The 23571-nt window shown below is 44.2% G+C and overlaps 1 protein-coding gene across 2 annotated transcripts in view; it reads left to right on the plus strand.

The window, feature by feature from the left end:
* Positions 1–4113: 4113 nt before the first annotated feature.
* The window catches only part of GLIS1 (GLIS family zinc finger 1), a 205912-nt gene continuing 186454 nt past the window's right edge, over positions 4114–23571 (plus strand). Inside the window, exon 1 of one of the 2 annotated variants that reach the window (XM_074877165.1) lies at positions 4114–4465. In XM_074877165.1, coding sequence (XP_074733266.1) covers positions 4114–4465 — 352 coding nt within the window. The remainder of the gene's footprint in view (positions 4466–23571) is intronic. The other variant, XM_074877166.1, reaches the window with a different exon arrangement.

Raw genomic sequence — 23571 nt, forward strand, 5'->3', positions numbered from 1 at the left:
CTTCAGGGACTGAAGATGGCCTATCTGCCTCAACTGGAAGGTCTGCTTTGGTGATGGCAACTTCATTAACAGAGGGAAGAGGCAACTGGGCTAGCTATGGGTCATGCTATGACCCATGACCACAGCCCTTGGCAACCAGGAATGTTGAACAAGAAGGCTCATATGGAGAAATCTCCCCCCTATTCTACTAAAGGGAGAGTATTGCTGTTGTGGGGAGAGAGGCCAACCAGTGACTGGTTTTCACAAGGAGGGGAGACACCCATCTAGCTCATGGATGTAGTGACAACATTGGGTGAATCAGTATTTGCTGTACAGCTTGTGCATACAGCAAAGTCATGGTGACCCAGGGCATAAAACAGTCTTAGCAGCCATGATTACACTTGCTTGGCCTTTGTTCCAGAACCAAAACATATGAAGCATCTTCTGATTCAGCAGGGAGAGAAAGGGAACTGTTTAACTCTTTCATTAGTGTGGTGATTCAAGGGGCACTTGTTCCTCCCACATCTGTGGACTTGCCGGAGGAGCCAATCTGTTGCTTTGGAACAGCTCTAGGTGTCAAGTCTCTATCAGGCACAGGTAGGTCTGGAGGAGGATGTCCACCCACTGCCTCTTCTCTTGCTCAGGCCCAGGGATGGGCATCCCCAGCTGGATAGTCCCAGCAAAGACGGAGCAGCTGCCAAATGCCTCACTCAAAACTGAGGAAATAGTGGTGGGAGAGAAGGTTTGAGTCCATGGCACCTCATTTCCTACTGAAGGCATGTGGGTACCTGCAGCTTGAGTCTATGTACTATGCAGTCTACATCTCTGTGAGATGATCTGCCACAGAGAAATTTATTTCGCTGTGAAGGACCTTAACCCTACGCGCTGTTGAAGCTTGGAGCTGTGATGTGCTTCAGTCCGAAGGCTTCCTGGCTTCTTTTTCCCCCGCTCAGAGGGTGCCCAGAGCACGGAGGAGGCTCTGTGCCCCCTCCTGCCTGCGAGCTGCCCAGCCCATGGCTATTGCTAAGCCAGTGGCGGCACCTGCCGGTATTTTGCAGAATATGCTGGATAATGGTGATGGTGAGAAAAATAAATAGAAATAAATAGTGGTTCAGAACAGGACACGCGTGGCCTGAGGTAGGGAATGCAGAATGATGTGGGTTGACAACGTCAGAGCAGCCGAGGTGCTGAAGCTGTCCTTTTCCCTGCTTGCTGTGGGGAGATCCCTAACCATGAAAGAAAATCCCTCTAGGAAGTTACACAGTATCTCCAAGACTGCCTGTTTTCTAGGAAGCCCCCTCTAGTTTAGATATTTGCGCAGTGTATAGCAATATAGCTGTAATAATTTGCACATGGTGAATCCATGTTCAGGATCCACCTAAACACTATTTTTTTCCCTGCGCTGGAAGCAGTGGGATTACCCTGGTTACACTGCGTTCTGGAATAATATTTCCCTCAGTAAATTTTACTGCCTCTTCACGTCACTGGGGTTTAGACTGTTACCACAGTGTATTTGTGTCTTAAATAATTACTGTTTCTGGTAGCACTGCCAGTTGCCTTTAGCATTTCCAAATCGAAGAGAAAGAGCGGCTGGGTCCTGAGGGCCCCACAGATGGATGGGACTGAGGAGTCGATGCAGGTTAGCAGAGGACTGAGAGGTGGTGTGTGGCTGTAGAGAAGAGTCTTGCAGAGGGATAATGTATGCTGAAAATTTTTACTTTGTTTTTATAAATCCCCAGGATATCACCATGAAAATTCAGTGTTTGTGCCAGCTAGCCGATATTTAGTTTTGTTTCCTATAGAGGTAAGGTGGGAATTTCTCCCTTTTTGTAGTGTCTTGCTCCCATTAATATATTCTGAGGACATTTACCAGTTTTCAGCCACGTGACAGAGCTATTAACTTCTGACAATTTAAGACAAGACGTGGCCTTACAGAAGAAAAAGACCCTATTACTGCCCTTGTTGAGGGGAAAGGCTGGCAAATTCCTTTGGACCTCAGGGCATCCACGCTGGGCAGGAAGGAGGAGAGGCACTGCAAATGAGACTTGTTAGTACTGCTGCTCCCAGAACTGCTTGTTCCATCTCAAGATCTCATGTGTTTTATGGAGAGTCGCCACCCTCCCACCAAATCCACAACATTTGCAGCATTTGCCAGGAAAAAGTCATGCCCTCCTGTCTTGACCATTCCTTTACTCTGCAGGGTGGTATATGTTAAGGGGTTGGATAAAGCTGTGAGCAAGGCACTCTGTGCAGCATCTGTGCTGCAAGAAGATGAAGATCTCTGTTGTCTAGCTGTGGGATGTTCCTCGGGGGGGGCATAGCAAGAGCCAGTTCAGTAGCTGTCCCTCCTCCTTGTGCTAAATCTCCCAAGCCTCTCTTTTAGGTTTGATGTGAACAGGCATGATTTCTAAGCAGATGTCTGTCTGGTTTACACCCGTGACTCTGAGTCACCCCTGTTTCAGAGCTGTCCTGGTTTGTTACAGACCTGCTGTGCTGCACCTGTGCCGATGGCAGCATGCAGGGCAGCGGGGTGCAGACATCTCCGGGCCAGCAAAAAGCGGGCTGGTACAGCTTGCTGCTGGAAAGCTGCACATCGTAGCTCAGCCTGCGTTTGCTTGGAACCAGGCCCAAGCTAATAAACCCGGCTAGATTGCTTCCAGACCCGAGCTGGCCCAGGAGGAGCCAGCGCAAATGTCACTGCTCTGTGCTGCTTGCTCTGAGCGAGATTAATTGTCTCTGCTGCAGTGGGCCAGCTCCAGGCACCTGTAGGACAGGAACGACACACGGACACTGTACAGATGCTGAATGCACCTGAGCCTGTGTCAGCGAGGAGACGTCTTGGCCAGGTTGTACCCACCTCTGGCACATCTCCTCCCTGCCGGGCCCAGGCCCTCGGCAAGGCTCTTGCTCTCTCCCGCTGCTGCTCCTCTGTGACACGCTGCAGTTGCTGTGGCTTTCGCACAGAAGTTGTTTATAGGGCGCTGCCGGCTGTTCAGCGGCTGGGTGGTTTTGTGGGTGCCCCACGGTTGTGTGCCTGACGCAGAGGCAGCCGGGGGGCCTGGGGACGGGCAGAGGGGAAGGAGCCGGCCCTTCGGCGGCCGGGCGGTGTGAGGGAGAACGTGGGCCACTCCGGGGGCAAGTGGGCAAGTGCAGGGACCTCTCACCGCCGGGGCGGGCACCGGGAAGGTGCGGGCCCTCGCCCGGGGGGAGGTGCTGACCTTCTCCCGCCGCCCCGCGGCAAGCGCAGGGTCCCCGTTCCCCCCTCCCCTTCTGCGGCGAGGCGAGGCCGTGTGAGGGGCGGCCGGACCCCGCTCCCCGCCGCGCCGCTGTCAAAGCCCCGAGGGGCGGCCCCGGCGGCACAGCCCTCCCCCTGCCCGCCCCGACTGGCCCGAGCGAAGGGCTGGCCCCGCCGCCGCGCCAGGGTAACGGCCCGGGCCGCCTTCCCTCTGGCAGCCGGCCCTGCGGCGGGGGAGCGGGGCTGAGCCCATGAGCCCGGCGCGGCGGCAGGACGGGGCGCGGCGGGAGCCGGCGGGCAGCGCGTGCCCCCGGGCGGCCCCTCCCAGGTAGGAGCGCGGGGGCGCGGCTGTCACCGCCGCGCTGAGGCGCTGCCCGCGCCCGGGCGGGCTCTCCCTCCTCTCCTCTCCTCCTCCTCCTCCTCTTCTCCCTCCCTCACGTCTCGGCGCGTCGCCGGTGACCCAGGGGCCGGCCGTGAGCGCCCGGCGTTGGCAAACACCCCCGGCGGCGTCCGCCGTTGCCTGGGCGGCCGCTGTTTGGACGCCTCGGCTGCGAGGCACACCGGCCGTGTGCCGGGGCCCCCGCCGCTCCCGGCCGGCCTCGCCTTCCCGGGAGCGGTCACGAAAAAGCCCGGCGGCGTTGCCTAGAGAGGGAGGAAAGCCGACGCGCGGCGCCAGCCTCCCCCCGTCCCTCACGGGCGAACGTCCGCCGAGGTCTAAGCCCCAACCCGCCCCCCCGTTTCTTCCCCCTCCGGCCGGTGTGCGTGAGGGAGCGAGCGGGGCTGGGGGCGCCTGGCGCTCCCCGCGGCGGGCTACGGGCGGCCGTTGACGGGGCTGACACCCCCCTGTGCCGCCCGGTGCAGGGGAGCGGCGAGGGCCCTGGCAGCCGGCGGACGCGGACATGCACTGTGAGCTCGCCGGGGGTCAGAAAGGCAGCGCCGGGCCGGCCCGCTTCGAGGTGACCGATAAATGCCAGGGAGCGGCTCTGAAGGAACTGCCGCGGGGGACTCGTCCCAGCACTGGTAAAGCTCTCTCGAATCCTCAGATGTCCTTTAAAGTAACTGTCGGCAACGGCGGTGACCGCACGGAGCCTCAGCAGAGCCCCCCTGAAATGTCAGCGCCTCTGCTAGATTTCATCCCCAAAAGACCCAGCATATTCGAGAGGATCCCAATTCTGCCGAGGGCGCAGGAGCTGCGATGCGCTAGAGGCTCTAAAGACTATTTCCAGCAGCAGAAACATCAAAGCGTGAAGGGTGAGTTTAAAAATGCATGAACTGAACGCTACCACCACCAAAAAAAATATTCATCAACCAAACAAAAATGTGTATCAAGCTCCCCCCCGCCCCCCCCCCTTCTTTTTGGTCTTCAGGATGTTTTCTAACTTGTTTATTTAACTGCAAACTTTAAAACTTTTTTTTTTTTTCCTATGCACCTTGGAGGCGCAAGATAAACCAGACTGGTTTTTGCCAATGGGAAGCAGAGTGTTTTTCAGTATTCTTTAAGAAATCCTAAAATCAGCATCATCTTTATTTCTGAGCGGCTGCTGCTCGGTTTGGTCACTTCTCGGAGGCGGTTGTTTTGAGGATGGTGCTGAACACTGGGTTAGTCTGTCCTGCGCCTGAGCGTGCGTGTGGGGTGTTTGTTTGTGAATGTGCCTGACTGACAATAAACGCCTAGTTCTTATTCAGCAGTTTCACCACGGTTGCTTGGATTTATAGTTTGTATTTCAAGGAGGTGTTACAAATGCTGGATTCAGGCAGTGAATCCTCAGACTTGGGGTTCCTGGTGCCTGAAAGGCATGCCGTAAGGTCAAATTCTGCTAGTTAGCAACTACCCAGTTTTCATCTATCCATTGTTAAACAAGTGGCACTGAGGTTAGGTTAGGAATCACCGACTAAAATCTGTTGGTTGCCCTTTTGAGCTAGAAGTTGTTAACTGAGCTGGAATTTGTTAATCAAAACTTAGTTTTAAAATAATCCCTCTAAGGTATCACTGGGTGGGATCAGAGGGAATTCAAGTATTCCTTTATGCTACAAAGCCACTTGCATCTAAGTTTATTAATATTACAGCAATGTTTTCTGTAATGTTAAAAAGGTACTTCCCTTTTTATCTTCTCAGTCCTTTCCCATTCCCTATTTTAGAGATGTACATGCTGTTTTCTTGTTGGTGTGAGACAGTTCCCACTAGGATTTTTCAGTGCATCCCTTTCTGTCCATTCTTCTGAAAAATGAAAGTAGACTGCTTGCCCTTGGACTAGTAACATTTTCTTTTGTGAGCTTGTTACCTAGGGTGATGGCACCTCTCATTGCCATGAAGTTATGTTAATGAACACCTCAATCTGTGCTAGGTCTGTCCTGCAAACTGTAGGATGTTTGTTCATCACCAGTGAATACAGACAGAGTGGAGCAGCAGGTTATAAATTACCTTTTTTATTTTTCTGTTTGTTAATGCTGCAATTCTTCTCTCCTGATTTAAAAAAAAAAGGTTGTTAATGTTTGGCAAGAATGAAATGAAGGTCTGTTACACAGAACTGGGTTTGGAGGGGGGAGAAGGAAGATTCACGAGGTGTGAAGGGACAGCTAAAGCTCTTAAACCACTGTGCTGCTGCGGCTGCTGCCTGTAGAAGGGACTCATGAGATGTTCAGGTCTCCTGTGGTCCCACGAGTGAGGTTGGTGCCACTTGACTAGGGTTCGTACCAGCTTAAAATCCTACCTGTGCATTGCCCTGCCCAAGCAGACTGTTGATGCGCTTTCCTTTTTTTTTTTTCTTCCTTTTTCCCTTTGGGGTACTTAGTCCTCTTTTCATGCGTATTCCTCTTGTGACTACTGCAGAGGGCAGGGGTGTAGGGAGGGAAAGCAGAAAAGTGTCATTTCCATCTACTTGGGACTTTTGTAGTAGATGTAGGTGGGCCTGGGAGAAGGTTTCTAATTCAACTTTCCTGACTAATAAATTTCCCCTTTTCACCCCTGGGAAAAAAATTGTGTTTTAAGTTTTGTTGCTGTTTTTTGTTTAATGTATTTTCTGTCCAGGGTGTTACCTTGTGGTTGCTTCAGCAGATGGGTGACTTGAGTCATGGGAGTAAGTAGGAGGTGTCCATGGGCAGGATAGGGTTCATTTACTGAGCGTGGTGATTTGATGGGTAATGTTGGATTTTTCCAAAGACGGCAGAACTGGATTTTTTGTTGTGTGGTGTTTTTGTTTGGTTGTTTTTTTTTTTTTTTTTTTTCCAGTGAAAATATTTTCAGGACAAGTTAGGGAAGGTAAAATTTTGGGCGAGTCTGATTTAAAAAGTGCGGGCTGTGCTGCACCTTCTGACCTCTGACAGTGTCAGCAAGTGCCTCAATGTCCACTCGGGCATTTTGGAGTTCTCCCACCGAATACTGCGAGCTGCCAGCCCCTGCTCAGCACCCTGTGCTTCTGAGTCAGTTCCACAGAACTAACAGAAGTCACTTAATTGCTCACTGTGATCTAACTGTAAAATCAGAGCTCTGTGTATCTAAAGTGAGCTACGCTGCAGGCGGGAGAGTCACTGATCTTTCAAGGAGCGGTGTAAACTATCTCTCAACAACCCTGGTTCTCTCAGGAAGATAGAGAAAAGGACCAGGGATGGCTGTATGTGGATGTGATATAACAAGATACAGATAAAAAGTGGGAATGAGGGAAATACTCGGATTTACCCAGTAAAAGGTTTTGGGAAGGAAACTGATGACAGCTTGATTTCAGATCATCGTGCTGTGCGTCTCCTGCTCTCCAGCCCCAGAGTACCGTGTACCCAGTAATTCCCTCTGCAATCTGGGTTAGATTACAGAGTGTGCCTCCTGGTTTTGGTTTATCCACAGTTGAAAACTGCAAGTAGGGAGGGTAAAAGACCCTCTTTAACAAGAGCAAAATCAATTTTTATAGTTGCCTGTAAAAAATATTCTTTTTTCTAAACATGCCTTTACTTTTCTTTGGATTTTTTTTCAAAAAAGAATGAATCAAAATGATACTCTACCCTACTAATAAAAAGGGCAACTTTGAAGTAATCACAATGGGGAAGAAGCATCCTGCTGTTGTAATGTCTCTGTGGTGTTACTCCACTGCTTCACAGTGTTTAAGTTATGATCCTGCAAAATGCTTCCGTGCCTGAGCAAGTCGTTTTACATGAACAGCCAAACAAAAATTTGAGGGGTGGTGGTGAGGATTACTTCTGGGAATCAGATCATTTGGGTCTAAACTTTGCAGGATGGAGCTGTTGGTTGTGTACCAAAAACGCCAGTATTTTGGAATTGTGCTTCATGTTTTGTTCTGTTTGAGAGCAGTTTAAAATAAACACCCAGTTTTCACCCAGCCTCCTCCTTCTGGTATGATTGGCTGTGGTATACACCACGCTTTTCTTGATCATTGATTCCCCTGTGTGTCACAAGGCAGAGTATTTGCACCCAGACAGTGCGTCTTGGAGGCATTTGTGGTCTGCTCGACATAAGAGTAACTGTACCATAAGGTATGAAGTCCATTTTACAGTATTTTCCTGGGATTCTGTGGCTTTGGTTCTGTTTCATTGAATTTTGTGCTACGGTCTTACCATTTTGAAACTAACACAGGGCAAAATATTGTTGTCAACAGGAAAGAAACTTTTGGGAAAGAAAGCTTTTTAGTGGTGACAAAAGAGTAATCTATAAAGATGTCAAATATCTAATTTTTTTTTTAATGACATTGATTATGGTTGTTACCAGGAAACACTTTTCCTTTTCATTCTTTTCCAGGTTCATTCGGTGTACCTAATTCATGACTCAGTAGAAATGACGAGATTTATCCTGTTAGTTGTGCCACTGGGAAATGATCCAAATGGCCCAGACCTTTGCAGTAACCACTTCAGATATTAACTTACAGTGGGCAAAACAATAAGCTGTTCGGGTTGCAGTAGTTGGATGTTTCCTTGTCGAGAGTATTTTTTATTCAGACAAGGATAAAGTGGGGTGTTTTGGTTTTTTGGTTGTCTTTTTTTTTTTTTTTTAGCTGTAGCTGCTTTCGGCAAACATACAATCGATGTATTAAAATGTATTCATTTTCTTCTGCTGTTGAGAAGGAGGGTTAAATCTTGCCATTTCTACCCCCTGGGACTCTTCCCTTGGTTAACAGGACAGTCCTTGGATAAGTAACAGCTTATACTATTGGGAACTTAAGCAAAAGCATATGTTTTGGTTATATGACTTATTAGGTGCATTGGCTGGTCTTGGGCCTGATTCTGCCATTTTCTTTCATACACTGTCTGTGTTCACCTGAATTATCCCACTGGAGCAAATGGAACTGCGTAGAGCTGATAAATATTATATGGGCTGATAAGGAGACAAGGAATGGCCTCACTGGTATGGTGATCTCTAAACTCTCTCAATTTTACATAGAGCTGTAGGAATAAATTTTTCTCCTTCTCACTGTAGCTCCCTTGCTTGCTGCATTTGAACTCTCCACTACAAAAAGGAATGGAAAGGTTTATTTTAACAGAACTGGTAGTTACAGAACTCTTTATTTCATGGTCTGGGTTGGTTTTTTTTTTTTCTCATTTTCCCTTTTTTTTTCTAAGGGGATAAAGGAGAAGAAACTGCAGATTGGAGAATGTGTGCATAAAGTAATTTGGGATAAATTGTGACTGTCCCCCTCCTCTCTTAAACTGGCTAAAATGCTTACTTATCTTGAATAGGAAAAGAACTTTCAGTTACTTGCTGCTGAAGGAAGTTGTTCTAATGATTTGTGTTGCAAAATTGAAGACGACCCTTTCATGATTTAGTTTAAAAGAGGTTTAATTGTAGCTAGTAATTAAATTCTTTATTATTTAGGGATTGGTAGTAGAGAATATTTAGTAAATACAAACCAGAAGATCTAACGATCAACCTGTCATATAAAGGCATTCAATACTTGTAAGAGCAAAAAAAACCCTTTCTGCTTCAGGAAAAAAATACAACTATTGGAAAAACTGAAGAGAATAATATTGTATCTATCTTCATATTATGTAGAATTATATGGAGTAACAAATAATGTCAGATTACAGGAAATAAGTCTGATCTGTGGAAGAGATTTTTTAACTTCTTGAGTTTTAATTGAAGGAATAGAAGTAAAAAATAAGAAATTACTCATTTTATCTTTAAGATGTTACATTAACACATGGAATGAAAATGGAGATTATTATATACTCTGCTAAATGGGATGAGAGGGAAAATATAGTTTCCTTTCTTCTTTTATAATAAGAAAAAGTTTAAAATCTACACATTACTGTGTTCCTGTCAGTAGTCTCATCAGCTACAAATACTTTGGATTTAGCATATTCTAAATTATGTATTCAGCTATATCTGAATGATTATTGGTATGTTCAATCCTGTATACACATAAGATGTTAAAGTGTATGCTGAGGATTTTTAGTAGATTTGAGATTATATTCTAGAAGTGCTTCAAGATTCTAGTCAGCAAAACTGCTAAATGTAAAGTGAGTGTCTTCTGGGAGACGGTACTTCATTGCAACAAAGTGTTTTGGTGGGTTTTTTTCAACTTTCAGTGAGGGAAGATGCTTGTTATGTTGAATAGGAGGAACAAAATTTTACTCTAAACGGTTAGTATCAGTAGGAGTCTTGCCACTAACTTTAGCTGGGTCAGTATTTCAATCCTAATATTAGAGAAGTTCTTTATCCTGTGTACAGGGAAAAGCTTGTAGAACAAATAACAAGCTTGTATTAAATCCATCTGTAAGCTAGGAAGTGGAATAATGTATGGACTATGAAGAGAAATTTGTAGTACTGTGAATGTAATTTCCATGTTCAGTACCATGATTACCGTTATTCTAGAAACGTGAACCTCTGCTGTTTAGTGATTTTAGAACCGTTGAAGATGTCGATGGCAGGGTAATTGGAGAGGGAATATAGATGTAAACTGCTCCATTTTGCACTCCAGGTTTCCATCATTATACGTCAACAGGCTTGAACAAGGCATGCAATCTAGTAATCACTTCACAGTGCATGAAACTGCTTTTAATAGACTGTTGGGTTTGTTTGCTTTTTTTCCCTTGGTTGTTTCCCAGCACACTGATGTAACTCAAAGAATACAGGGTTCCAAAGCAAGGGCAGCGCTCACTAACTGTGGTACGGTGTAATCTTGCCCTACAAATGTGCAAACAATAGCAAAAGTATGTGTTTCTGAATATGGCACAGCTGTTATCTTCTCCTGAGAGCAGGGAGCGTTACAATGACATAGACAGGACGACCAGTTAAAACCACTCATGCCGTTTTATTGCGTTTAAATGGGGCATGTAAAAAGAGCAAGGGCCGGTTCTTCCATTCAGATAAGTATCAGTTCAGGCTACTGCAGTACTACCTTTCTGCACAGTCTTTGAAGAATAGAGGCAAAGAATTCCCCCTCTTCCTTCCCCTCCTGTTACATTTCTGGCACCCGGTATGTGAAATCTCAGGTGGAACCTGGAACTTTCGGTTCTCAGAATCTGCGCTTCACTAGTAACCTGGAACAAGGACTACTTTTTTTTTTTTTTTTTTTTTTTTATGGTCTTTGGTTTGGATATTTTAAATGATTGTTAATGATTAAGATTATTTGTAGGAAGGGGACTACTTGAAGAACAGATGAGACATTGCCAGAGCTGCAATACGCAATACATCCAAATTCTATGTTTTAGGTTATTTTAAGGTTTTGAGCATTTAGGAATTACAAGGTTGATCTCAGTCAAATCATCACAAAGTACTTGAACAGCAGTTGTTTTGCTTTAAATCTTATAATTATGTCTGACTTTTCAGTCATTATGTCTGAATGTATGTGTGATTATTTTGCATAGTGGATTGGTAAGGAGCACTGTAATTGAATCTACCCGATCAAATTTATTCTAAGGGTTAAATGAATGCAAAACGTCTTAAACTGCCCTTAATTCTGGCATTTACATGTGTGAGAAGAGGGCTTTGTGAGAGCTATAGTTGTCAGTTGTTTTAGAATCAGAGGAAAGCAAATACATTCTTAGGTGTTTTTTTGCATATTTAGCCAGAGGGAAAAATGACACTAAGGCGACATCATCAAATACTGTAAAACTAACTTTTTAATACAGATCTCCATTGTTGTTTTAAGTGCTTAAGGGGTTGGCAGTTTGGTTTATTTTGGAACTTGCTGAACTATATGAAGTGTGTCTCCAGGGGCCTGGTATTTTAATACCTAGTAGAAGGTTGTATAACTGTAGATGATGTATTTTGCCTGCCTTCTAATGCTGTAAATAAATTTACACATGCTGCCTTGGGAGAGCGTGTCTGAGGTGTAAATCAAAGGCTAATATAAGAGGAAAAAAACAATTAAGTGATACCTTGTGACCAATTAGGGTTTTTTATCAATTTATGTATAATCAAGATATGTAAGAGCAATAGTATGTATAAAAAGGTTAACAAGAGGCTCTTCCCAAGAAGAAGTAGAGGGTCTAGGATTATTTAAAATAAGTGCTGCGGTCTGCTGCTTTTTCACAATTTGCTGTGGTTAAGTCGCTTAAATACTGAAGTCAACAATCCCCTAGGCAAAGAAAGATAATATAATTTTAAGCATATTGTAAAAATTGAAATTTGATAGCTTCCACTGTATAATCCTATCTAAGTCTTTGTTGTAATAAAAGGAAAATACAGATACATGTGTCAGTTTTGGAACATAATCTTTTTTTGAGTTTCAAGAATGATAAATGTGCTTCAAACAAGCGATACAACAGTTTATTAATATGAATGTTTTGCTAAATACTACATGCTTAACGCAATCCCCATTCCTTTATAATAAGTTTAAATATTAATTCTTTGGAATGCTAGATGCCTAAAGCTAGATAGAAATGCTGTGCAGTTTCAGATATCTAGGAGTGGGCTTGTGAAACAGGATATTTAACTGGGAGAGATGAGTAGCACATTTCGGAGTTATTAGGGCAGAACAACAATGCAAGAGGATGACTTTGAAAAAAAAAAGCTACAAAATTGTTTTCTGTGCATGAGGCTTAAATACCTCAGAGATATTTATTTGAAATACAAGAGTAGATTTCCTATGTATGTAGGTTCTAGATTGCATTTTTTCATTATTATTTTGTTTAAATTCTTTTTAGCCGCCTGCCCCTCTCTAAAGCAGCTGGCTTTGATTTAACCTGAATCCTTCACTGGGAGCAAATGATCAGTCACTTACAATGACTGTATGTTGTGCTCTTTGATGGAACATCTCCATAGTGGCAGGCGCTCAAGAGAGAAGACCAAATAGGACAGGAAGCAGCATTTTGCATTCAGAAGGACTCATTTCACCCCAAAACAGTTCTGGCTTATTGTTCCTTATGTAAATCCTGCCTACTTCCCAACCCCCATCTGTGCTGGACAGAGAAGAGAGAGTTAAAGTGAGAACAGATAAAAGAGAAAATTTCTGTTTTATTTCCCAGTATTTTCTGGGAAAATCCCAGAAAGGATTTAGCATGGGGTTTCATAACTCCTGCTTTGCCCTGCTGCTCCTGCTGAAATTGCAGGGAGTTGTAGCGTTTACTTCAGGAGGGGGCCGGTATTGAATGTTTTTTAAAATCCCATCTGTGCTCTTTTGAGGCACAGAAGAGAAGATCCAAGTGTTAAACTCTCTCTCATAGAGAAAACTGTCGAAGCAGAAGCAGCCCAGTAGCTCGGATGCCAAGGTCAGTCAGCAGAGCATGTTCACCTTTATTTTTTCTTCCTGTGCAGGACCTTGAATGGGTCTGAAGCTGGTGTGATCTTCCATTGTACATGAAAGAAGCAAAAATGGTGAAGGCAGAGAGAAATGACACAAGGATTGTGCCAGCAGCTGACATGTCCAAGTATATAAACGTTTGAGATGAAAAGAGTTAGGGTACTTGGACTCTATTCTAGGTTGTACCACTTACTTGTATCATTTTGGGGCAAGACTCTGTATTATTCCTGATATTTCTACTGCAAGAGTGTAATGGAGTATGGTGTGGAGAAAGATAAGCCAGTTTTGGAGCCAGAAACAGTGGAGTTGTTTCGGCACACCATCAGGGCCAGCTTAATTTTCTATGCTGAGGGACAGAGTTTGTTAGTTCAGGTGCAGCGTTCAGGTGATGTGGCTGCGCTGTGTTTGACATCCGATCTGGTGGTGTTGCAGGGTGCTGCACTGCCACAGATGGCTCTATCAGCCTGGGGTGTCACTGGCTTGAGCGTAGCCGCACCCCCGTGGACCAGATTTCTCTCTTTGCTATGTGAAGAACATGGTGCTTGCCCTTGGTGGTAAGTCTCCTCGAGTGTGAGTGGTGAAAAGTGAAAATACATATTTGTTATCTTTGGGAGAGTAAGGTTTTTAATGGAACATTTTAGTCGGGCTTCTTACTGCTTGGCATCTGGTTTATGCTGCCAGTTGCAGAATTGTTGCTGAGGAACAAATTCGCTCGTTTATTTTAGTGCTTGACACACTGAGGTGAGGGAAAGGAAGCTGCATTAAGGGACCTGTGTTGGAAATAGCCAATAATAAGTACCTGTTGGGAAGAAGATCTTTCCCCCTGGTTTGCTGGAGGAAGCAACTTCGGGCTTGCCCTTGCCTTCCAGCAGATGGAAAAGTCTCTCACGGCTGTTGTTCTTGAGGCAGAAATCACCTGATGGATTGTATGCCTCCTGGGCTTGAGGTGCAGGTAGCCACTACAAGGTTCCTGAGATCCTCATCACTCCGGCAGGATAGATTTTGCACGCAGCTAAGACTGTCTTCCAGGAGTTGAAGAAGAAAAAGCAACACTAAATTCCTCCTTTCTGGATATCTGATTGTTGTAATGTTCAGTTTCCTTGAAGTCGTCAGAGCTGGTTTATGTTCAACTGAAACTGAGCTGGCCTGATTCCATTATCCCTCGCTGTGGTGCAAATCTGAAGTGACGCCATTTTAAAACCGGGAGTGGAGAAAAAGGAGACAGACTTGAGCCCTGGAAGGCTAATGCATAGAAGTTTGTCCTGTAAGTATGGACTGAGTTCACTTGGCAAAAGAAAAAGATGTCTCACGTTTTTAATCTGAACAGTTTTGGTTCTTATTTTTCCTCTTGCCAACTCACCACAAGTTGTCTTATATTCTTTTTCTTTGAGTTCTTAAGCTATTCGATAAGGTTTGCTGACTTGTCATATTTTTGTGGGGATAAGCTATAGACTTTGTGTGTGAATGGTTCTCTTTTCAAAACAAAGATCCCCATGCATTTCAGCATCTCTCTGATTTGAATGGGTATGCAGGAAATTTAAGGGGATGTTTACCCCTAGAGCCCACTTGCTCTTTCCATGCCCTTGAGTCTCAATAACTTATTCTTTCTACTCTCTTAGCCTCCTGGCCTCTGTCTTTTACTTTGTGCAACTTTGCTGTTGGCTTATTTTTAAATATATGTAAAGGCTTGTAACTTACTTGAATTGTGGGCTAAATATGTGGAAGTATAGCAACCGGGTGTAAATAGCTTTTGGTCTGTTGAATGTGTAAATATTCAAAATCTGTCGGGGTGATTTGGCTAGCTTTGATTTGAAACGTTATTCATACGAGATCTCCTTTCTCTTACTGCATCTTGTCAGAAGCTGTTAGGCAGAGATTACTGGCATGAATACTCGGACTGCTTTGTCAAAATTCACTTTTATGCCTATTTGCTTATAAGTGTGCCACTTCCACAAATACTTTTACAAGCACGTATGTTTTGCAAGATTAGTCATAGAAGGGGACCAAAATCTAGAAAGCTAGGGGAAACCGTTGGAATGACTAATCATCAGTAGTGTTTTGAGCCCGAATGTATGATGGCATTGGCTACAAGTACAGTTTATTTGGCAAGTTTGAGTGAAAACACTGGTGTTCCGTAGAGGCTTGCTGCTTCAGTGGTACCCAGGTTAAGTTTCTTGAAATGGGACTAACCTGCTTGGGGAACTTTCCTTGCTAAGGGTTAGTGTTAATGCTAACAATAGAGTTTTTATTAGCTGCTGGAGAAGTTGCTGGGAGACTTGAAAATTAAGAACAGTAAACATTAGAGGTGATAAAGATGTTTTATGCATAGGGTAGATGTTTTGGCAGCAAGCAGTCACTCTGAAGTGACAGGGAGGCAGTTTCAGTGCCTAGATAATGAGACTTAAGAGGAAACTTGGTGAAAAATAGCCTTATAACCAAGTAGCATTTAGGTAAAAATCAATTATGATACTAACTACCACTAGAGAAAACAATCTGAAAGACTGGGTACAGCTTCCAGAGTGAAAGCTCCTGACTACAGCATTTGCTAGTTCGATGAGCAACCCAACTTAGTATAAGCTAGATATGAGAAGGACCTTCTAAACATGGAATCCACCAATTTATAGACCAGAGTTATAATTTGTGTGCATGGTGCCCACACATCCTTCAGAGGCACCAGTCTTGTTCTGCTGATATGGAAGAAAATCTCCTGTTGCATCCTTTCTGAAGTCTGTAGGTTTTCCCTGTTGGTACTAAGTACTTTGTGAAATGCACCTGATATTCAGCACCTTCTGTCTCTTCTACATTGGTTTTATTCTTCCACAGGGATTATGTGGGCTCAACACTAGGAAAGATATTAACTAGGAGTATAGTTAGCTTTTGACATATGGTGCGCAAGCAGGCTATGAGTTGTTTGTCACTGAAGTTTTTAAAGACAGGCTGGATGGAAATCCTGCTGTGGGATGTAACTCTTTGGGCCTGACCCTCTTTCCTGGGACACTTTTAATTCCCACACTCAACTGCTTAGGTGCTATAAAGAGTTACAAGAGGTCCTTCAAACTGTAATACTCCAGGTTTCTATCCTCTCTGACTTACTGAACAAAGTTCAAATCCATCCTTGTCTAACGTTGGTGTTTCTGGCCACTCATTTGTTTGTCAAGAAAACACCGAGAAGACATACAATAAAAACCAGGCTGAGTGGAGGGCTCTAAGAGCAGCAGTTGGGAGAGTCAGTGGTGGGACAACTGGGCATAGAAAATGATTGATTTTTATGTGCAAAGCAGTTGTGAAATGTTCTGTGGCATTCTGGGGACATGCCATTGCTAACAAACGATTGCCTGTTGGGGATAGAAAATGCCAACCATTGTTCTGAAGAAGGAAATAGCCTTATTGATACTGAATTAGGCTCACATTGAATTATCATTATTATTCATTCGCAATACATCCTGTTTTCCAAATATGAAAATTAACTGACCATGCTGAAGTCCCCCAGCACTATCAGCCTTTAGTTGTTGGTCATATCTACATCCTTACGGTCCAGGTGGAGTTTAGACCGTTTAGAACCAGGGATGTATTGTGGTGGAAATCTGCCTTAACAGAGCAGCTGAAGGAAGCTGTTCTGCTTCTTAAAAGAGTTCATCAAGCTTGTTCTTGTTTTATAACAAGCCTGAGAGTGAGGCTGGCAGAGGTAAATGTGTTGGTAGATTAGACTTAAGCTTCTGGGATACATTTTGAATTGTCACATGCAATGTTGATGGCAGAAAAATGGGGGTATAGAAAACAGTAATGTTGCCTTTTGAATGGAGTAAAAAGTGATTTATTTACAGAAATTGAGATGCACACCAAACAACAATATTTTGTACAGTGACAGTATTTTGTATACAACTCTGAAAGTTTGAGTTTTGTTCCCTGTGTTATCTCATAGTTTCTACTCAAATCCTGACAGAAAATATAAAACCACTGCCAGTAAATTTTGTTGCTTCAGATTAAGGGAATAATAAATAAAAATTAGGAAGCAACTGGCATGTGACATGGATTTCTTAAGCAATGATCAGGAACTGGACAATAAATATTTTCATGCAGTCAAACACATGAGACTATACCTTGGTATGGAGGACATAAAGTGTTTTTATAGATGGAAGGGTGTATGTCCTGGAAAGCAGTTGATGCTGAAAAGGATTGGGATGTCCTATTCAATTGGTATTAGAAAATAAATTTCTAAAGGGGTACAAGGTGATATGATACATTATTAAAAAGCATAGGGAAGTGATGTTATCTTTCAACAGAAGCATCAGTCCAGTTGGAGGAAGATAAGAGTAATGCTCAGACTTTTTTAAATGGCTTTGAAAAATGAAAGGATTTGGAGAAGACCTCAAAGATGCTAACCCATATGTGGAAGATTAGAGGCAATCTGGTCTGTTCTGGAGATGCACCAGAGGAGAAAATATGTGATACTTGCGGGTTCTTTTGAGTGCAGAAAAATGCAGAACAGCATCTCATGGCTGGAGACAGAGAAAGATTGAACAAGAAGGAAGACCCGTGTTTCTGACTGCGAGGATAATTAACCCTGACACAGCTTAGCAAAGGATGTGATAAACCGTCTGGTACTTGGAGTTGCTGAGCCAGAGTTGGATTTTCCTATGGAAGAAGTTATTCATTTCAACCATGGACAATTGCATTCAATGGTAGAATCACTAGACGAACAAGCTGGACCAGCCCAACAATTTCCACTTGCAGTCTGTAGAAGATCGGATTCCAGGCCATCTCCTGCTGCCAGACCCGGTGCTGCTCTTCCTTCATGTGCCCTCTGCATTGCAATCCTTGGGCCTAGCATCCACATTGAGGCCAAATTTAGGGCCTCATTCTGGGTTTCGTGACAAAGAGTAGAGGACGGGCTGGGAAGGGAGGAGCATTACTGCACCACAATCACACAGTTTTGACAGTAATTATGGTAGGGCAATCACTAGCAACTAATGTTTCCTCCAAACCCGCCCCTTCTTTCCTCTTGTTATGACTCTCTTCAGCAAACAGCACCACTCCTCCTTGACTAGACTAGTCTCTATTCAGAGATGTTGTGATGGAATCTACTGTCTCCTAGGACCTGGGCTGAGACCAACTAAAACCAAGTGCTGGGTTTAAAACCTGGACACGTGGGGAAAGGGTAACAGCTATGATCTTCCTTCTCTTACCAAGCGCTGATGATTTTCAACATTAATGTCTTCCCTTTCTTTGCTTTCTGAAATGAAAACAAAGGCTCTTAGCCTCCTTCCTAGCACAGCAATAGTGACATACTAACACAGTTATTACAGCAAACATTGTGGCCCTCTCTGGTCATGTTTTCTTTCTGTGGGGAGACTGAAATACTAACTCACAAATAATGTCTTTAGAAGTCATATTAGTCACACATTTTTAAGACATTCCAAAATCATACCAACCTCCTTCTGAGCTTGTCTGTTGCTACCAATGATTCAAAGTTTTGAAAACTCTCCTTTAGTTTTGATTTACATTTTGGTCTTGGGCACTTGTTATTTCTGGCAAATGCCAGCTCAGTTTCATTAAAGAAAAATCTGTTTTACAGCCACGCGTCTCAGATCTGCTGCGCTTCTAATAATTGATGGCTGGTTTCCTTATTTCCTGCATTGTAGAAAAATAAGGACCTTGTTAGACCCAAACAAGCCTGCATAAAGTCACAGTGTGAAACATCAGGTTGGGGGTGAGCAGAGCAGCTGTAGGCAAGTTTTACAACTTTGTGCCACAGTTGATTGAGGCAGCCAAGGGAAACTGAGAGATACCCATGTGACTAAAATTCGGTTGAGTTCTTTGGCTCCCTGGCCTGAGATTTATATTTGTGACACCTTCCCCCTCTGTCAGTCCCTGGGCCAGACACAAGTCTGTGTCTGTATATGTACTTAGGGCTCCACGCACCCCGCGGTGTGGCCGCTGTGCCCGTTGCTTGCCATGCCACCGCGGGATGTGTCTATTTCCAGTGTTGCTCCAACGGCCCACAACAGTGCGAGTGTGTGCTTTGGAAGAAAGCAGCTGCCATGTGGTGGGATGAAAAATCAGGAGCAAACACTTTCAGAATTTCTGCAAGTGGGCAAATTAATTTCAATCTGAACTGTCATCACAAGGGCCTTTTTTTCCTTCCCCTTTCCTTTGGGTGGTATGTTTGATTTATATTACTGAACAGGGCAAGTGATTGCCCTTTGGTGCTCACTAAGCATGTGCAGTTCAATTTCTTTATAGATGATCAGTTACAGAATCCTATCATTTTCTTGCTTTATACTATTGTGGACAGGTTTCTTGTTTTGTTTTAAGAGCCAGTGAAATTCAGTGATGCCTATGTTAATTGAAAACAATCTGTAAATTTTAACAAACAGCTAACGTCTATCAGGTATTCTTCCACAATGCTGTCAGATGCCTCCTATCATGTTGCCACTCCATAAGCCTGGTAGTAGAGACAGGATCCTGCCTTAGAGATTCATGGAGCTAAATGCCTCCTAGGAAGCCAAGCAGTGACACCTGAACAGTGTCATAAAAGGTTTGAGTTTTTTTAATGTACTTACCAGTCTGTTTCCTTTGAGAACTGGGTGGTTGTTTTCAGGCAAGACAAATGTGTGATGAGTCTCCTAGGCATTCCTTTGAAAGACTGGCTCCTTAAAGGAGGTGCTGAAGAGTCTGTAGGAACTGTAGAACCACTGAAAAATCAAGCCTTAAAGTTTCCTCTACTAAAGGTCTGATCCAGAGAGGTATTTAGGCACCTAACTTCCACTGACGTCAGTGGAAATTCAGTGCCTAAATACCTCTCTGGATGTGGTGCTTAGTCTTCTGGCGTTGAATGTTACATAGTTCATACTTTCTGTGGGTCTCCTTTTATGGCATCTTCTGTGAGTGGTGCAGTAGTATTAATTTTGAATTCTTCCCATTGTGAGTTCCAGCACATGATGCAGACAGTTGCCTAGAAAGCTATGCCATGTGATAATCTACTGTTCCACCAAGGAGTTGAGGCCTCATAGACAAGCAGTGGGGTGGGAGAGCGACTCAGAGAAAATACGCTGCTTTTTTTTATTAATTTAGTGTTATTAAGGGAGGTTGGGGCTGACCTTCAGGCACTGAGACTTTGTTGAGGGGGGAAATAAAGTGATATACTCATTTTTTTGGATGAAAATCCAGGGAAAAGTGGGAGATTTTTGTTGGCTTTTCCTCCACTCAGTGCTGATCTTATCATGCTGGTTTAGTAGCAGAGCTCCTTTGGCTCCTTGCCAGGTGATACCATTGGAGTCCGTCTGAGATGTGCAGATAAAAGATCTCAGGGAATTACAAGTATTATGACTTTCCTATCAAACTGTTCTGATGCGTAGAGTCTTCTGACCCAGAAAACTAGCAAACAAAATTTAAAAATTTTGTTATTGAAAGAAAAGGAAACACAAGAGCTGGAGAGTGGGAGCCTGAGGTTTATAAGGGCCCTGAGAGCAGCTGTAATTAGTGCAGGTTTTTGGAAGAGACTTGTTCCTCTGCCAGCAAAGGGCCCTGGTGTTCAGCCAGGTTAGATGTAGCCTGGGAGTAAGTACTTGGGAACTGCGTACTATATACACTGATTCTGTGTCTGGCACCGAGAACATGAAGTGTCCTTGCATTTAACATGTAAAATAAAATACTTTGCGTACTCCTGGTGTGTCCTATGAGACACTCCGGAGGTCTGAGTCACTGCCCAGCCATGTGGGCTGGTTCTCTAAACTCTGACTTGTGAAGGGCTACATCAGGGGGCTGTGAGGGTTACTCTGTGGGTGCTGTGATGATGATCACCCTGCTGGGTGCAGTCTTAGTCTTGTGGCACTGTGCAATTCACGGTTTTAATATGGGCCCACAGGTCTGGTAATACTGCCAACCAAGTGATGTGAGAGTGTGGAAGTTCCTGTGGTGACAGGAATCCCCCTTGTCAGTCCCTTCCTTGCAGAGCCTCACAACAGTGGTGCTGTAAATCTATTTTGACTATTTTTAGGTAAGTTCAGTAGTGATGCTCAGCAATACTGCAGGAATTTTGTGGTGCTGGAATGCTTTTATGGCTTTGCGTGAGGCGCCAGCCACATCAGCAGCACTGGCTGAATGTGAGGTTTGATTGCTTGACTTCTCCTCCCTTGCCTGTATCTGTTGTCATCTTCCTCCTCCTGTGTTTTCATCACATGGCCTCTTCCCATCCCCACAACACCCACTCACAGCTCTGGCTTACCTGCACTGGGACTGACCTGTCTGGTGCTGGGAAGGCGTGACTGGGAACCCAGAGGAACCCCATAAGAAGATGTATATTCCAGGCACAACCCCAGGCCAGCAGTGCTGTGAGGGCAGCAGAAGCTGAGGGCTGCTTGCTGCCCTTCACAGATAAGCACAATGAGGTATCATAAGGGACATTGACATTCTTGGGGCAGTTTTAGTGTTGAAACAAGTCCCAGGGCAGTGGACATTCCTACAAGATAATGAACTCCAGCAGATTATTTAACAAGACACAATTGGTAGAGATTGGGGTAAGTGAATGACAGAACCTGGTAACCATATGAGGAGTGCTGTACCTTACCAGTTCCTGACTAATAGTATTATCCTGTAATTCTAAATCCAGAGGCAGAGGGACCAGTGAGTTACTCAGATTGTAGAGATGTAGCTCCCATTTTTCAAAAGTGAGCATTTGAGAAAGGAGTGAAATCTAGAAAACTTGGTGTGGAGACTTGCATAAAACTCTTCAATGTTAACTTCAGCTGTTCCCCATAGGAGCAAATGCTCCAACTGCAGAGTTGGGCAGGGAGAGGCGATGTGTTGACCCATTTCCTTCTGAGAGATGAATGATGAGCAGGTCAGGACACCCAGACCATCTGTGTTTATGCACATCCTAGGCCCATCGGTTGGTGGCTGAAAGGTTGGGAGAAGTTGAAGGTGGGATTGGACATGGAAGGGAGGAACACTGGGAAAACTCAGGAGGAACACTGGGAAAACTCAGGAGGAACAGGAAAAATTAGAAACCAATGGAGAACAACTATTCTGGACATGAGTATAGGTCCATCTGCACAAAGAGGTTGAGCTGGACCTGCAGGAAGTGTGTGTGATCAAAATAGTCATTAAGGAAAAAAACATATTCTTTATTTTCTTTTTAAAGCTTCAAGATTGAACTATTGAGTTGTGAGCTTCTTGTTCCTCAGATTTCACAATGCATAAGAGGAAAACATTTGACTTCCTTTTTCAAGGACTCTAGAGCTGTTGTCAGTCCAATTTTCCTGGTTTTAGACAGGAAACAGAACTGTTCATCACTTTCCTGATCCTACAGAAGTCAGTGGGACCTCAGGAAAAGAATACTGCTTCTGGCAGAGCTAAACTGAGTGAGCCACCTAGCAAGGCAGCCAGCTCTAGCACACAACAGGCAGCATGCTGCACAGAAGGGTGCTGGGGGACGGACAGGGAACCCAGTGAAAACTCCAGCCCTTCTCGTTTGTGCTGCTGTAGAGCAGAAGGCTGGGCAGGGAGGGTGTTCGATCTGAAGCCCACTGGGTTGGTGGAAGCAAGGGACTGGGAAGGACCCCGTGGACGATCAAATCCAGTTTGTTGCTATTGCAGGCAATCGATGCTCAGTCTAGGGAGTATTTGTCCCACACCACCCACGAGCCACAAAGTACTCCCCAACAGCCTATAACAAACTGAGATCATTAGTGGAAAATACCAAAAGCCACAAAGTGCTGTGTGCTGTGAAGAGCGGGAGAGGTTGAAAGCCCTGACCATGGCTTGCAACTCTGGAAAGGCCGGGAATTTCCTTAAATAAAAATTTCCAGATGACCCAAGCATCAAATTTGATCACTGGTGTAAGTACCAAAACTGCATACCTCATGTTATTTGTGTACTTGGACAATCAGAGAACTGGTGACAGACTGGTGCCCATCAGCGCTGGCGTGGAGGGATCCTGTGCGTGGTGTTTGGACTTGCTGGTGTTTACAGCAACCACATTTCTGTGCAGTGCATAAGAGAAGGTGCTTCCCCCCCCCTTCTTTTTGCTTTCTTCCCCTCTCTCTTTTAATAACTGAACCCAATGGCTCCTCTGAGTTATGAGGGATTTTTACAGCAGAGTTGCATGGTGGAGAGACCTGGTTTTCATTGTGCAGTCCGGGATATCAGTTTTAACCCAGAGGCAGTGATGTTATTTAACAGGTGCCTTAAAGGCATAGTGCTTATTTAATCACCGTCTCCATATCAACATTATGTAAATTGAAATTGCTTAGGTACGCAATTAATTGTGAATGCTTTAGACATTTTTAAAGGCATAAGACAATACCTGAAGTTCCATTTTAAGAATATCCAGGTCAAAGGACACACATGTTTTTATTTTCTTATTTGAGGTATAATGTGTTCAAGGCAGATTTATGGCACAACCTTTGTTTATTGACTTGTACTTTTCCACATGAAACTAATGGAACATGACAGATGATATTTATGAGGCATGTGTTCTTGATTAAATCATGTTAGACATTAAAACCTGATAAAAGAACGTATTTTAAAGGGTGGATTAATAGAAAAGGAGGCAGCATTGATTGGGGAGTTTACACGGAACAAGACACGTTGGTCTTAGACTGAATATTTATAGGTGAGATATGTGGTTATAAAACTTTAGAAGCTGAACAGAAAAAGATTAATAAGCTT

Source organism: Strix uralensis, chromosome 8 (assembly GCF_047716275.1).
Source record: "Strix uralensis isolate ZFMK-TIS-50842 chromosome 8, bStrUra1, whole genome shotgun sequence".
In the NCBI taxonomy this organism is placed as follows: domain Eukaryota; kingdom Metazoa; phylum Chordata; class Aves; order Strigiformes; family Strigidae; genus Strix; species Strix uralensis.